This window comes from Arvicanthis niloticus, chromosome 4 (genome assembly GCF_011762505.2).
Source record: "Arvicanthis niloticus isolate mArvNil1 chromosome 4, mArvNil1.pat.X, whole genome shotgun sequence".
Classification (NCBI taxonomy): Eukaryota; Metazoa; Chordata; class Mammalia; order Rodentia; family Muridae; genus Arvicanthis; species Arvicanthis niloticus.
This window is the reverse complement of record NC_047661.1, coordinates 81,257,619-81,273,556: the sequence shown is the minus strand read 5'-3', so window position 1 is coordinate 81,273,556 and position 15,938 is coordinate 81,257,619. Positions and strand designations below refer to the sequence as shown.

The 15,938-nt window shown below is 46.5% G+C and overlaps 1 protein-coding gene across 2 annotated transcripts in view; it reads left to right on the top strand.

The window, feature by feature from the left end:
* Positions 1-6,322: 6,322 nt before the first annotated feature.
* The window catches only part of Vangl1 (VANGL planar cell polarity protein 1), a 50,717-nt gene continuing 41,101 nt past the window's right edge, over positions 6,323-15,938 (top strand). For both annotated transcript variants that reach the window (XM_034500713.2, XM_076933033.1), the window contains exons 1-2: positions 6,323-6,484; positions 14,036-14,228. In XM_034500713.2, the coding sequence (XP_034356604.1) occupies positions 14,158-14,228 (71 nt within the window). In that variant the 5' untranslated portion in view covers positions 6,323-6,484; positions 14,036-14,157. The remainder of the gene's footprint in view (positions 6,485-14,035; positions 14,229-15,938) is intronic.

The window sequence follows — 15,938 nt, the reverse complement described above, 5'->3', positions numbered from 1 at the left end:
TGCCAACAGCTGAATCATCTTGGGCAAGTGATCTGGCCTTCCTGTATCTTTTCTCTGTAGAATATGATGTTAGGATGAAAAGACCATTGGAGTGGAAAGGGTCTATTTTGGTTATACTTCCAGATGACTGTCCATCATCAAAGAAAAGTCAGGGCAGGAACTTATAGGAAGGAAGCAAAGGACACGGAGGGATACTATGCATTGGCTTGCTCCTTTCGGCCTTCTCCCACTGCATTCTTAGAAAACCCAGGACTACCAGGCCATAGGTGGCACTGCCCATAGTGAGATGGGGTCTCCCACATCAATTATCAATCAAGAAAATGCACTACAAGTTGGCCACAGTCTAATCTGGTAGCAGAAGTTTTTTTCAACTGAGATTCCCTCTTCCAAAATTACTCTAGCTTGTGTTAACATAAAACTAATATCCCCTGAGCTCTGGTCTCCGCACCTCTTCCTGGCCTGTATCTACCCTCTCCCATGAAACTCAGATTCCTCAGACCCCCTTTGTTCTCCAGCACACAGCCCAGACTGCGGACTGGCACCTGCGGAAGAGCCATCCTGCTTCAAGATTCAGCTTCTCCCTATCCTCCTATGTCCCACCTCCAGCATCTCAGGCAGGCCTGCGGTTCAGCAATAGTCTCCTCAGTGAACCCCGCTACCCCTGCTGGCCAGCAGCTTGCACTGCACCTGGCTGTGACTTTCCTGGACATGCTAGTACTTTTCTGCCTTTGCCCGACGCTCGCTTCCTTGTTATGGACCACACGCTTATCCTTCCAGTCCTAGGTACACAGCCAGGAGAGGCCAGGCAGCCTCTGCAGATTGAGCTGGGCCTTCAATCTCTGATTTCCCACTGCATTCAAGTCCCACCCAGTCATAGCGCTGTATTGGTCCAGATCACAACATTAGTTCTCAACCTGTGGGTCGCGACCCCTTGAGATGGGTTTTTCCAACAGGGGTCACCTACACAAATATTTACAAACAGGGGTCAGAAAACACAAATATTTACATTACAGTTCAAAACAGTAGCAAAATTACAGTTATGAAGAAGCAACAAAAATAATTTTATGGTTGTGTGAGTCTCCACAACACAAGGAACTACATTAAAGGGTCACAGCATTAGGAAGATTGAGAACCACCACCTTTCCAGGCTGTGCCTGAGCTTCTTAGAGGGTGTCTTGTGTACTCCCCATACTCTTCTATATCCCACATTGCTCTCCACCTTGCTAAAGAGAACATGTCTGTGTTGCTTGTGTTTCTGTTTTTTCCCAGGAGTACATAAGCTTTTGTCGGTTCTGATATGTCTTTAGAGCCTAGAATAGTGACTGGATTGTGATAAATGCTTAATAAATATTTGTTGAATAAATTATTGAATCACTGATTGATGCAACACCACCTGGGTTTATATCCCTAGTAACTCACACTAAGTATAGACGCTTCTCTGGTTACCATGAAGTTACGGTCCCAATAAACCTATTGAGTTGAAAACATCCTAAAAGCGTTTAACTAACCTAGTCTACCAAAGCATCATAGCTTAGCCCTGGCTTGCCTTAAACCTCTATCCCTTTACTGCTGGGGGAACAAAACATCAACTATAAGGCCTATTTTACAACCCAGTGTTGCCTATCTCATGTGACTTAGCGGAGACATACTTTGAGAAAGTTTTAACAGCATAATGTGCTACATTTGTGTTGTTTACCCTCCTGGTCACTTGGTTGACCTGGACCTGTGGCTCCTTGTGACTATGTGCATATTGCTAGCCAGAGTAAAGGCTAGTACTTAGAATTCAAAGTCGATTTCTACTGGATAGATATTTCTTTTGTAGCACTGTAAAGCCGAAATGTCTCTCTGTGCATCTGTGTGTGTGTTCTGTATACATGTATGTACATGTTCATCTGTGCACATGTGTTTGTGGAGACCAGTGGTAGATGTGTAGGGTCTCCCTCCACTGCTTTCAACTTTACTTTTTGAGACAAGGTTTCTCACTGAACCTGGAGCTCATCTACCAGAGGAAATTAGCTCCCCAGATCTTTCCTGTCTCTTCTTCCCCAACACTAAGGTTACAGGCATAGTCCACTGGTTTTTATGTGAGGATTGAGGATTTGAACTCAGATCCTCATGCTTGCATAGCAAGTGCTTTACTGACTGGTCCATCTTCCCAGACTGAAACCTCCTAAGTAGAGCCACTGTAATTCAGAAACTTGTATTTATTATTTGATTAAGGAACATTTTTATTACATAGCTAGCTTGCTTTTAAAAGCCTGAACACTGAGGTTGAATTTCCTATTCTCTTTTTCTGATCCTAGCCCTGGCTTTTGAGTTCCCTGTGTCTCTCCATATCACTCCCTGCCCTTGGCCATATCCCAGAACTGTTCTCTCCACACCTATGCCCAGCCAGACACACTACAGCCCATTTACTCAGCACTCAAGAGGGCCTTGCCTCTTCCAGCCGTCACCCTCCACCTGTGACTATTCAGGACAAACTGACCTTCCTTGGGACCTTCTCCGGCCATCCAGGCTCATCACCAGCATAATCAACAACAAGAAGACCTTAAATATGTGTAGATCTTAAATGAGTGTTAATATTAACTGGTTCTTTAAATGAGCAGCTCCGTTTACCAGTTTAAACATTTTGGATGTAAACCTTTCCAATATTTACTTTGCATCATCCCTGCCTTCTTAAATAATTCAGAAAGCATCTTTCTAGACATTTACAGTGCGGCTCATTTCTGTGTGTACTAGCTATTATCCTAGGGTGTAGTCTTGAGCCAGGAGAAATACCTAGTAAAATGATCTTTGGGGCTTCATAGTCCTCGCAGTGAGTGCTCTCACACTCCCAGGGTCCTCTTGAGGTTTCCTCTGATTCTCAATGTAAGTAGTCTCTGAGTAAGAGAGTCTTCTATTTGTAGGTCTGTCTCCTTTTAAACTGGGTTGTACAGGGCTGGAGAGATATAGCTCAGAGGTTAAGACCATTTGTTCTTGCAAAGGGTGAGGATTTGATTTACAACACACATGTTGGCTCACAATAGTGTATAATTTAAAACAAACAAACAAACTGGGATGCACCTGAGTTTTTCTATTAGAGATGTTTCTCATTTAGCTCCTGTTTTTGTTTTGCTTTGCTTTGCTCTTTAGTGTTGGGGTTCTGCAGCTGGGATAGGTGACTTCTATAGATGTATTCCTTTAGCACATTTAACGTGTATACTAGTAGTATCACCTGTTACCGTTAACTAACTTCAGGTGCAGACATCATGACTTTTCAGTCATTTGTTCCATGATTACCCTATTCTCAAAAGCTGGAAGTCTTGATAGTCATACATTCCTTCGCTAAATATAACAAAGCAAGGACTGGGGCTGGAGAGATGGCTGATTGGTTAAGAGCACACACATACTGCTCTTACAGGAAACCAGAGTTAGTTTCCCAGCTTCAACTCCAGCTCTAAGGAATCTAACACCCTCCTCTAGACTCCTCTGGCAAATACATTCATAGATGAACAATCCTCCAGCCTCCAGCTGACACACACACACACACACACACACACACACACACACACACACACACATTCATTCTTGTGTTTGTAATTTAAAATATATTAAGTACACACTATGTGGGAAAAATCTGTCATGGGGATAGTGACTTGGTGTGATGGAACACATGCCTATAATCCAGTACTCAGGAAGTGAAGAGAGCAATATCAGGAGTTCAAGGACAGTCTGGGCTACTGAGACCCTATCTCCAAACAAACAAACAAACAAAAGCCCAGAGAATTTTGGAAGTGGTAACAGGAAAGAGACTGTATTCTGGTGGGGAGAACTAGGGACTTTCTGGAGCTGGGGATTTGAGTTGTTATTATGTAAGTTTCCCCTGGAATTAAAGTATTCCATCCTTTAGGAAAGCTTAAGTAGGAAGGTACACAATTCAAAATAGCTTCAGGAACTTCCTGAAACCAAGCAGATTCACTAAGCTCCTCCCTGCCTGAGTAAGCAATAAAAGCTGAGAGTCCTTCTCGAAGAAAGAGAGCCAGGATTCAAAGAACAATCTCAGGCTAAGCAGCAAAAAAGACTCTGATGCCAGATCAGCAGCCTGGAAGAAGTGTAAATCAGTTGAGCTGCCTGGAAGAGGTTTAGACCAACTGAGGTACCTGGGAAGGACACTCTTCAATCCGTTGAGCTACCTGTAGGCTGTGCAGTGTGTTCCAGGTTCCCAGCTTTGTGAAGTGCCACTCATGCTGGGTTTTGGTGATGCAGCTGCCTTTGAGTCATTTCTGCTCCTGTTAAGTTACCCCTCACCCATACTCCTGTAAGTAACTTCTATAAAGCTCACTGGTTCATCAAGTTGTACTTTGGTGGTATCCATTCTTTGTTCTGCTGTGAGTTCCTTATCTGGGGCGAGCAGATGTGTGTGTTGTATCTCTCCAGGAAAAGTTTTGTCATACAACAGTTGGGTCTTGGTAGACAGGGTGGATCACAGCAGGTGGAGCATTACAAGCCTTGGGGGTTGGGGATGAATGTAAGAAGGGAAGACAGTGTTGCTTGGGTAGAAGGTAGGCAGGCTGAAGTTTTGGGAACACCCAATGAATAGTGTTGCTCTTCCCCTATTCAGTTTGAAAGAAATGGATTAGCAAAACAAAAGAGTAGCAGATGGTACCCACAGAGTCACCTGCATTATTGATAAAGGTGAAGCTGGGGGAATCAACATCAGATGAATGGCCAGTGGCACAGTTGTGTGGACTGCCACCCAGTGTCCAAATGCCTTCAACTGAATTTTTCAACTCTGAAACTCAAGTTAATGGGGGTAAAAACAAATAGTAGATGGCATTTTGAGGTGACTTTATTATTTACAATAATTTATTTTGGACTATCCTTCTCCCTCGTCCCCTCTAAAAAGCTTTGCGTCCTAAGGTTACTCAATCTAATCACCCAAAGCAAGCTGGAATTACATTCCATGAAAATTTGCTGTGGGACTTCATATTTCATGGGGCTCCTCTGGAACCTCACACGTGAACTGCTTTAATTGTCTTGCTCTGCTTTAATTGTGAAGGTTCCAAATAGTAAGGCAAATGAGACTCCATTTCCAGACTTCTGCACCCCCACCTTAGTGGCTAAGCATGTTGGACAGACAGCTAGATTTACCTGAGGAAACAGTTTGCTGAAGTCTAGATCTGCTCTCTGGAGTCATTTAGAGGCTGTGGGGTCAGGTAGTGGCAGATAGTTTGGGCCAGTGGAGTCTTGAGGCTAGGAGTGTGGAATATCCTGCCACCTCGAATATCTGGGTGTACATGGAAAGAAGTGGCCTGGATGGTGGAGAAAATGGACTATGAAGGGATAAGAAAAAGCAGACAGTGGGTAGTGAGGGCTTCCTTTGGCTACAGGTTCCCAAACAAGGCTACTTCACAAAGAGCCAGCGTTTCTCAAGTCAAATCACCCCCAGCATTCCTGCAAACAAACTGCAAATTCAGCACTTCCTGCTGTGCGTGCCTTCGCGGGAGCATTTTGTCATGGCAGCTCTAGGTCTGTCATTCTGGGCACGGATTCTATTACAACGAAGAAAGAATGGTGAGAATGTTCACAAAAACAGTTGCCAGCTGTTCAGCACTTTCTATAACTCTCATTTCAACCCTTCAAGGGCATTAGAGTCCTCACCACTGTCCAGACAGGGAAACGTTTAGCGAGGAAAGTGATTGAGATCAGTCTGGAACTTTTGGCTCCCTGCCTGCCTTCAGAGATGCGCTCTTCTGGCAGTTTCTAGTAGACCAAGAGAGCAGAGGCTTGTCTGCTCTGGTAGAAAAGTAGCAGAGAGAATCTGCTATAGGACTGTGGGCGTTGGTGGTTACTGGTTGGGTCATCTCTTGGGCTACATTGGAGTTTAAGTGTATTATGTGTGCTGAAAAATGTATGAGTTGGGGGGAGGGGTAGAAATTGGTTCTTGAGGCACGTGAATATGCGGGTTGGAGCTTTAGTGATGGCATACAATGAGAAGGCTTGGATTTTATGCACAACTGTAAGTGTGTGTGTGTGTGTGTGTGTGTGTGTGTGTGTGTGTGTGTGTTATCTTGGGGATATGTTTGGGTGCTGGGTGTGGAGACATCAACCCCTGCGTCATATAGTCAGAAATTCAGGATAAGGTTTGTTGTACTGTGTGTTAGTGGGTCCACATGGGAGGGGAGATGTCAGTCCCCGGCCAGGCCGAGTGTGTGTGTGTGTGTGTGTGTGTGTGTGTGTGTGTGTGTGTGTGCCCCTGCCCCGCCCTCCGCTGCAGGTGGGCCGGGCCGCGGGGCCCGCAGCGCTCGCAGCTCTTGGCTGGCGGCCGCGCCGGGCTAGCAGGGCTGGGCCGGGGCTGCGGGGCGGCGCCGGGACAGGAAGCGGAAAGCAGCAGAGAGCAGCGGCCGCGGCGGGGCTGTGCCTCCACTGCAGCCCAACGCAGGCCGCGGAGCCGGGGCGCTGCAGCGGAGAGCGCGGGCGTGGAGCGCGGCGGGCCGGCGCCGGGGTGAGTCCCGGGAGAGGCGGGCGCGGCGCGGTGGCCTGGAACTCTGAGCTTGGTGGGAGGTCAGGGCCAACTGTGGGTGTCCCTGCTCCCCAGCAGTCCGATCGGGTCCGGGGCCTCGGACCGGGAGACCCCTGGGCTCCTCCAGGTCGTGCTTCCCGAGACGCGGGTCCTTCCATCCCTGTCCCGGGATCTCTCAGCTCTATTCCACTGCTCGGAGTCCTGGGGCAGCCTGCGCTACCTCGGAAGCTCCTTTGCCCTGTATAGCCTTTGGAGTGCGCCCCTGAGTGCGTGTGCCGGGGTGGCGGCTGGGGAATGACGGCGTGTCGGAGGCAACCAGTGGCTGGACGCGCCTTGCAGGGCAGAACGCGGCCGGGGTCCCCGCTAGGGCCCGGGGTCACCTGGCCGGTCTCCGGGTACATGAACGGCTCTGGCTTGTGTTTCTCTGTTCGCTTACAAAACCGCAGCCGGGGAGGCCTGGGGGGCGCGGCCGGTTGCGCGTCGCGGAGCGCAACAGGCAGGTAGTTTACTTTCAAAAGCGCCGGGGCGGAGCAGAGGCTTGCAGCCAGTCCCAGCCAGAGGAGGAGTCCCTGTCCTGGGCAACATCACTGCTCCTGGGCAGCCTTTGACACCAGTAGAACCTTATTTCATCCTGCAGCCATTAACTGCCCCCAAGCAGCGCGCCCAGAGAAGTGTGAATCTTTATAAAAAATTAAAAGCGTCGGTGGTGGAAGCAGGAGTTGGGGCGGAGCCGTAGCCTGGTGGCTTAGTGATGAGCAGGGGAAAGTTGGAACCCGACAATCTCAATTTTCATGTCTCTAAACAGGGTGTGATGCCCAGGCCGCGAAGATGAGCTCCTTCTGAAGCTCACGGAGAGGTGGCAGGGCTCTTTATCGTGGTGGTTGTGTGGTTGGCGCGTGCATTAGTTTGAACCCATTTGAGGGGACTGTGGTCAGAATGCGGGCGTCCTTACAGGCGAATTCCAAAAGCTAGCTATGAAGACTAGTGTGTTCACTGGCATGTTTATACGTTTTACAGGGTTTGCTGAAAAATATTATAAGTTATGTCACCAATCAACAATACTAATTAGCCTTCTCCTAGTGGGCGTGTTGATTACACAGCTCCTAGACTATAAGTGCGATGGCAGAAACCGGCTGAACCCAGGGAGGCATAATTAGCCATTTTATGTAACCACTAATTAGAGTTTTTAGAATTGAATTAAATCAGTGTGATATAGTTGGGGCTTTGATGTGTGGGAGGAAACTGTTTTATTCTACATTTCAAAGAAATATCCAGGAGCATTTAGCATTTCTAAAGGTTGGCGACTCCCACTATGACTAGCCAAAACACCCAGTGTGAAATTTTCTGGGATACAAGTTGCTGACAGTGTCACTTGATGGCAACTTCATTTGTAAGTAAAATGAGAACTGTCATATTTTTGAGACTGCCTGCCAAGTCTCAAAAAAGGTTTTATTGTCTTATTTCTTGAGCAATAAGGATAGAACCATACAGGAAATTGAAAAGTTTCCTTACCAAGCAACAATTCCATGACACCGGCAGTTTAAGAATGTGTTGAATGTGGCAAGTACTCTTTATCCCCCGATGTATATCTAAAGACACACCTTGCATTGCATCTGCTCTAGTTTGGGTTGGAGGGGGGGGGGGCTCATCATGCTGATTAATAATCATAGGTCTCAACTGGGCTGAAGGATGCTTGAGATTTTCTTTCTTCTTAAAGTGCCCCCTCCCCCACCCCACACACACACACACTCTCTCTTCTACTGAGCCTATGAGTAGGAGTCAAACGGCAGGATCCTTTGTGAGGTTATGTGTGGTTTGGAACAATTCACTATTGTTGCCTGCCTCTTCTCTAAGTAAACAAACAATTCTGGTAATTGCTGCATAGCTTTCAGTTTTCCATCCTCTCTGAAATCAGTCACCTGAAGGTTAAAGCCATATGGGGCATTTGCTTGTGTGTGTGTGACCTTGTTCCCTTAATTGTGCTATAACATTCAATTTTGTCTCCCTGAAAGACTTGTTCTGAAGATTGAGCTATTTCATGCAAGTGACTTCAGTCTTAACACACAGTAAGCCCTTGATGAAGGACTGTAACTGCAACCATTTCTGTGGAGTGAGCTAGTAACTGTGGCCAGTTAACTGTGCCACTTTAGACAAGGAGGACAAGACTCAGTGGCTATGGCTGGACTCTGATAGTTTATGTTCTTATGAAGCCAGAAGCAAACTGCCTACATCCTCTGTTACTCTGTCTCCACTCTGGTCCCTCCAAATCCCACTTAGAGCACCATGGTCTGTGTCTGAAGCGTCATAGATACAGTAGCCATTCACAGCTCTTCAGCAATTTTTATCCAGCTGCCAGGGATGTTCCAGAGGTAATTAATGACTCTGGCCAATAGCAGCTAGTCTGGGAATGTGAGTTGAACTCATTGGCAAACCAGGTAAAATGAGGCTGGCGTTTTCTCTCCTGGTAAACAGTGGCCCACAGCCATACATCTTGAAGACCTGTGTTGCTAGAAGTGGATCATTGACTTGTCCCAGGTATCTGAGCCCTGCAGAGCCTCACATCACAGACTTGGATGATGCTTTACGATTTATACATGCAAGTTCAGGCTTTGTCACATCCCTCGGTACCATCCTTCCTAACCCAAGTAAACCCACATATGCTATTCTCTGGACCCCTTATGCAGTAACTTACTAACTCCCCAGGCAGAACCCCTTTAATTAGTAGCTCTACATGGAGCTGTTGATGTTTTTATAACTTCCTTTTCATAAAAGTTAGCTTACGTTTACCATGGTCATTATCATAACCTGTTATTTCACACACACACACCACTGCTTTTCTTTCAAGTAGGAGTTGTGTATTTTATAAGAGTAGATGTGACTTTAGGGGAAGACTCTCCGTGGGGTCACTGGCTATCAGCTTGTTTTAGTACAGGGTGATAGGGAAATTCATTGCACACTGTAAGATACTCTTGCATCAGAGTTCCCCATGCTGTGTGGTTTGGTGTACTTGGATCCAACCAGACTGGAGCAGGATGCTCTGGAGCACTAACTGAAAAGTGGTGCTGGTCTTCCCTGAGCACATCTGGACTATATGTTCTGTTACTGAATAAGCTGTGCATTGCACCAGCAGAGCCACTTTTTGTTCAGGATAGTTCTGAAATCTTCTGTGAGCTTTCTTCTAAGGTAAAGGCATGCCTCCATGTCCTGAGATAGGTACAAGACTTTTCATTCATTCATTCATTCATTCATTCATTCGGCAGATATTTATTAGGTGCCTCTTGTTTGCCAGCAGCCAGGGAGACAGAAAGGACTGTGGTCCCTGCACCCCAGGAGCCTCTTAAGAGCCTGATGCTCAATAATCACACAAATGAACGTGTGACTTGGAAGAGCTAAGTGTAGGGAGAATGCAGGTGGTGGGCTGGCCAGGTGTGAACTGAGGGTCAGCAAGGTCTCTCTAAAAGAAGTATGTTTAAACTGAGAGGAATTAGCCAAATAGTTCACATGAGAGAATGAGTCTCAGCAGATATACTGGTCTGGGCTCAGGTCCTGAGGTTGGAAAGAACCAGGCCCCGAGGAATTGGGACAGCTGGCAAGAGTGTTGATCAAATGGAAGATTCCATGTTTCAAAGTTCAGGGGATACCATGGGAGGATTTGAAGCAAGAAGGTTAGGTGAGCCTGGCTGCTGCCTGACCTGGACCAAACACAATACAGGTTCTGTCAGGGGCCAGTGTGATAGACCTTGCAAGTTCTAGGATTGCCTATGCGCTCTTCCTCCCTGCCTGTATCCCGTTCTGGACACAGCAACAATTCATTAGTTTGCTACCCAGGGAAATTGATTCCTTTTCCTTGCTTGATTGTCTTTGCTGATAAAGGTAAACATTCTGACCCTGTCAGGAGTTGTATTAGTTTCTCTGTGCATCCTCACAGAGATAAGCATCAGATAATGTGTCTTTACTAACTCAAATGGGAGCCCTTACCTGAGGTCAAGCTCTTTCTTGAAGGAGCTCACTCTGCTTTTTTATTAGTTTACTTCCTGACTCCTCCCCTAGATCTTAGATGAGGCAAGAGTTGGTAACCATGGTGAAAGAGGGGACCAGGCTCTGTGTGGGCCAGGGCAGGAGAGGGAGCCTGGCAGTGTTCTCTAGGTTATCCTCTTGCTGTGAACTGGGAGAGGATGGGGAGAGCTTGGTGGCAGTGGGATGCACGGATGAACAGGAGAGAGTGTTCAAAACAGCAGAGTGGGTTCCTCTACTGGACAGGGTAGCAGCATTACTGAAAGCAGATATTAGAAAGATTAAGCCAGGACACAAGAGAGTGGCTGTGGGAGAGAGTTGAACAAGTGGAAAAGGAGCATTTGGCTTTAATTTTGAGGAAGTGTTTGTTATGGTTAGAATATTTGGGGGAGGGGGCCATTCCTCTTGACTCAGGAGTTTATCCCCAGAGATGGAGAAGAAGAAGAAGGGAGTGTGTCTTGAGTGTTAAGGGATAACTTGAGAGAGGGTTGGAGGAAGGAGTGCGAGAGAAGGATCAGCACACATGCCATCAAGCTAGTCAGCAAAGCTTAATGAGGTCAGGTCGTGTACCCCAGTTGAAGCCATCTCCCTAGCATCACTGAGCAGGGTCTGGTGGCTACTCATTAAATATGGAAGCAAATCAATGGGGTACGAAGGGTCTGCAGAAAGAGGGTAAGGATCTGACATTTAGGTTTGAGTCAAGGCAGTCTCTGGCCAACTTAGAGCTTCTTCAGTGGCTGAAAAAAGATGGCAGATATGGTGGCATTGGGGAGGAAAGAAGGGAGCGATCACACATATAGATTTCCTTCTCTAGTGAGCATAGGCTGGAACTGTGGGAGAGAACCATCTAGGACAGGCATTATAGGCCTGGGGGGCAGAAACACTCGTCAGGATGAGAGGGGTTAATTATGCATCTAGAGAAGAACGATCAGTTTTCTGAAGAAGGTGCCAAGTCTTGGAATCTGCAGGTCAACCAAGAGTCCCGCTATTGGGTATCAAGGAAAGAAGATTGTTTCGTGCTTTTCCCCTAGATCCTGACTGTACCTCCTAAGGTTGGTTGTCTGCCAGCCAAAGGCCACTGAGAAAAGAGCACAGGCCAGAGCAGAAAGGAAGGGAGAGCATAGTGTGCTGAAAGCTCACTGAATGGCTGTTGAAAGCCCTGTGAGACCGAAGGAAGAAAAAGACTCAGACTGGGCTCAGGAGCCAACCTAATGTTCTGAGAGATGCCTGCTTAGTTTCATGTTTAGTCTTTATAATCACCCCCTTCCTCCCAAGCAGACTGCTTGTCTTTCTTTACTGGATGGAAAATCCACAGCTCTGAGAGATTAAACTGCCATGTTCAGTACACAGCTGGTGAGTGAGCAGGCAGCCTAAGGGGCAGCTCCATTCTGCACACAGCAGGTGAACCTTGGGTGGGATGGCCTGGAGGGAGGTGCTGGCTCTCTACCCTGCTGCCCTCCAAGCTTTCGGTTTGCTGAGAAAGACAAGGAGATCATGGAGTTTAGAAACCACTGAAGGGACCACCCACTTTTACTTACCTCGTGCATATGGTGCCCATGCTGGGTACCATCACCACTGCCAGCTCAGATAGCCATCAAAGCACTCCTGATGCTCTCATTTTATAGATGAGACTTCAAAGATATTGCATCATTTGACTGAGGTCCTAGAGCTAGGAAGTGAGTCAAGTCTGTGTCTGTTTATAGCTTCACCCTGGGAGATGGTGGCCAGTGAGGTGCTTGGATTCCTGACTGACAAGTGAGCAGACTGAGATTCAAGAAGGCAAAGAAGAGGCTGATCACAGGTGGCTAAGCTTGGGCTGGACTCCAGGTTTCCCCATGGTTAGGCTTCGGCTCTTGATGGCAGAAGGCTGTTAAGTAATAACCAGATAGGGAGAAAGGGGACCAAGGGTTGGAAGAGAAATGCTACACATGCCATCAAGTGGAAATGGCCCCAGCCACCAGGAGGGCCTAGGAGAGCAGTGAGTTCTCTGTGCCCTTAGCACTCCTGAGTGGGATCTCCTGGCCACTTAGAAACATGGATATGGAATGGATGAGTGAGTGCATGGTGGCCTCTGGAGTTAACTCCATAATTATCATTTCTTACAAATATATGCTAATTTTGGTAGAGCTGAACCATGTTTCCTTCCTATTTTTTGAGTTTGGGGACCCTTCATTGTGCCTCTAGCATTTGATCACTGTAGTGAGGAGATAATGTTTTTCCTTGAAGAATTAGTGCTATAAGATAAATTACCAGTGAAGTCAGTTGAGACATCTAGGACAGGGAGAGTAACCCCTAGGCACAGGGTCTCTTTAGAAACAATTTTTTTCCCTTCACCTTGGAAGGAACAGAATACTACTTCTAGCCTCTAGACCAGTGTAACTATGCAGATGAGACTTCCAAGCCCAGTTGGGCTCCCAGTTTGAAATGTCTCCAGGTCTTAGCTGTTGCTGGGGTCTGGAAGCTGGAATCTCCTCCCTTTGGAGGCAGGGGTGTGGCCTTTGCAATTCCTTTGTTTTCCTTCCCACTTATCTCTCTGGCTCTGTTTGCAGTTTTATCCTCCCGGACCCTGCCGGGTGCGGAACCCTGTTGAGCCTAGAGCAGCCTAGGGAGGGCGGTTCAGAAAGAGGCAGAACTTTAGAGCTGACTTTCTAGGAGTGAAGGCTGAGCCTGTGGAGGCTCCGGAATGTACTTGGAAGTGTTTCTAATTTATTTTTATTGCAGAGCAATATTAGAGGGAAGTGGGGAAGGACCTAGGACCTTGTAACTAATAAATCACTGTTGCTGATGTCCCTTGTGGTCCCGGCCCTTCCATAAGTTATTTTACATCATTCCAATGGGTCTATAAATTCATTGGCTACCTGCAATCCCATATCCTGCTTATTAAAAATCTCAGTTCTTTGTAATTGTCATTTTGTACAGATACATGATATTTTCTTTGATTGACTGAATCCTATTTTCCTCCAGCTATTTATTCCTTGGCTTGGGGAGGTGTTTACATTGCTGCTGACTCTTTATTATCATAGGCAGCAAGTCATCCATGGTGGTTGTTGAGTTTTAATTATTGAAGCTAAATTTCTAGGAGTTTGGATTCTCAAAGAGATTAAAAAAAAAAAAAAACTAATTGACTTTTGAAAATGACAGCCAAATTGCTGAGTAAGGGATTTCCCTGAGTGGTGTTTTTATAACTGACAGTTTGGGTGAGGTGGACACATGGCTATGGGTTGGTTACTACTCTAAAAACAAAGCCATGAGGGGAGTAAGGCTGTGCTTAGGAAATAAATGTCTCAATGTCCAAACCTTCTTCCTCCTGTTGTGTTGGGGTTCTGCTTGGTAGCACCCCGCTTGCCTCTCAGACACCTGTGATGCTTGTTCCTGGGTGAGTGATACATTTAGAGGCTTGACTTTTATGCTCACCCCATATTCTATAACAGGGACCCCCGAGGAGAGCTGGCTGTTGTTGGTTTATCTTTCAGCCCTTTGACTTTGAGGATTAATTTCTCCTTTTTCTCCTCTTTACAGAGTCCTGTTGAAGAGTAGTGTCTCTGAGCCTTCAGGCCTTCAGAGGCCTTCAGAGCTAATAGGTGGGCCTGCACGTGGGAGAACAGCCCCTGCTCCTTCATCAGAGGAAGCTTGCCATTGCTATGGATACCGAATCCACGTATTCTGGATATTCCTACTACTCAAGCCATTCAAAAAAATCTCACAGGCAAGGGTATGTAAGTGATCACTCCATCCTTCTGCGTAAGAGTGCCTGTAGATTGGGAGAACTTTCTGTTAGAGAACCAGTTTTACAACAGCCCACCTGAAGGGCTCAGGATGCTGAAGGTCCAGTCCACTGGAGCATGAGAAGCCAAGCTGTAAGGGCGGTTGGCATGCTTGGGGAATCGTTGTACTGCCAATTTACATTTTATAGCTGCCATTAGAGTTGATAGCTTTAATTTCTCACAATTGGTTTTAAATTAAAGTTTCCCTGGCAGCGGAAATGTTTCTCATTTCTAAGTACTTCTTATAGGTGTGTGTTCTCTCTGAGCTTTACTGATACTGTAAACGAAAGTTAAAAAGCAGGTGTTAATTCGTTGCTTCACCTGAAGCTGCTGACTCACTGGCTATTAAGCATCTGCCCTGAGGCTATCTGGGACACACACACACACTCAGGGACACAAACATGGACACATATATACATGCACACATCCACGGACACACACACATAGACATACATACAAATACATATATATATACACACATGGACACACACACATATACACACGAATGCATGGAATGCATATAAGCACGCATGTATGCACACATGCACATACTTGCTTGGCCAGGCATCTAATTTCTCTTCAACTAGTCTTCCAAGTGAGTCAGGATTTGAAAACTGAGTGGTGGGACCAAATTCCCCTTTCTCTGCTATTCTCCTTTCATTGCTATTCAGAGGGCCAAGTGCATTCTGAGGGGCAGAGTGCTCGCTGAGTGGAGAGACAAATGGATGAATGAACAGATAAGTGATGAAATGGGTGGTACTACACTGTGCAGGGTAAGAATGCAATTAAAGAGGTGTCTCCTCTGTGAAATGGGTATATGGATCTCCTCCTTCTAGACCTGGTGAGGGCTGAATGGAATATACTTGGGAAATGATTAACTCTGCCCCCAGGAGGAGGTCCCTCTCTTGTAGCTATGTTAATGCTATTTCCTGTCTTGGTGTTTCAGCACCTTTGTTCAAAGGTAACATCTGACCCCAGCTCAGAGACCCAGCTGTGACCACAGCTGTGTGTTGTGTGGAAGTCTTGGCTGTCCCGGTGTTTGCTTCTCTTTGTGAGCAGATCACCAACCATATAAGTAACTGTACCCAGAACAAGATTTCAGAGTAAGATGTAGGTTTCATGGACTCTGTGTGGGTGGCCACACCTGGAAAGGAGCCTGGAAGTGTTTCCCAAGCTGCCAGGTGTGGCATCTTCAGGGAAGGCAGTGATGACTAAATGGATGAAGAGTTATATACACTTAAACTTTATTCTTCTGTACAAACTTGTACTTTGTAAATTTTTTTTAAAGTGAAAGTGATAAGGGGCCTTTAATCCTAGCACTCAGAGGGCAGAGGCAAGCAGGTATCTGTGAGTTGGAGGCCAACCTGGTCTGCATAGCAAGTAGAAAGTTCCAGACCAGGCAGGCAGGCAGGGCTACACAGTGACACAGTGTCTTTAAGACAATAAAGTGGGTGGAATGAACGTGTAAAGGAAAGGTCTTTAAAGACAACGCTCTCGAGACGCCAGTATTTTAAGGAAATGGGCTTCTGTCTGGCTCTCTTAGAAACTTTGCTTTATTTTCTAATCATCCCTGCATTGTTTGTGTGCTATGCTGGAGCTCAGTGAGGACAAAAGGTGTGAGGACAGAAGGTGTGGCTGCATCAGGGGCCTTTAGTGAC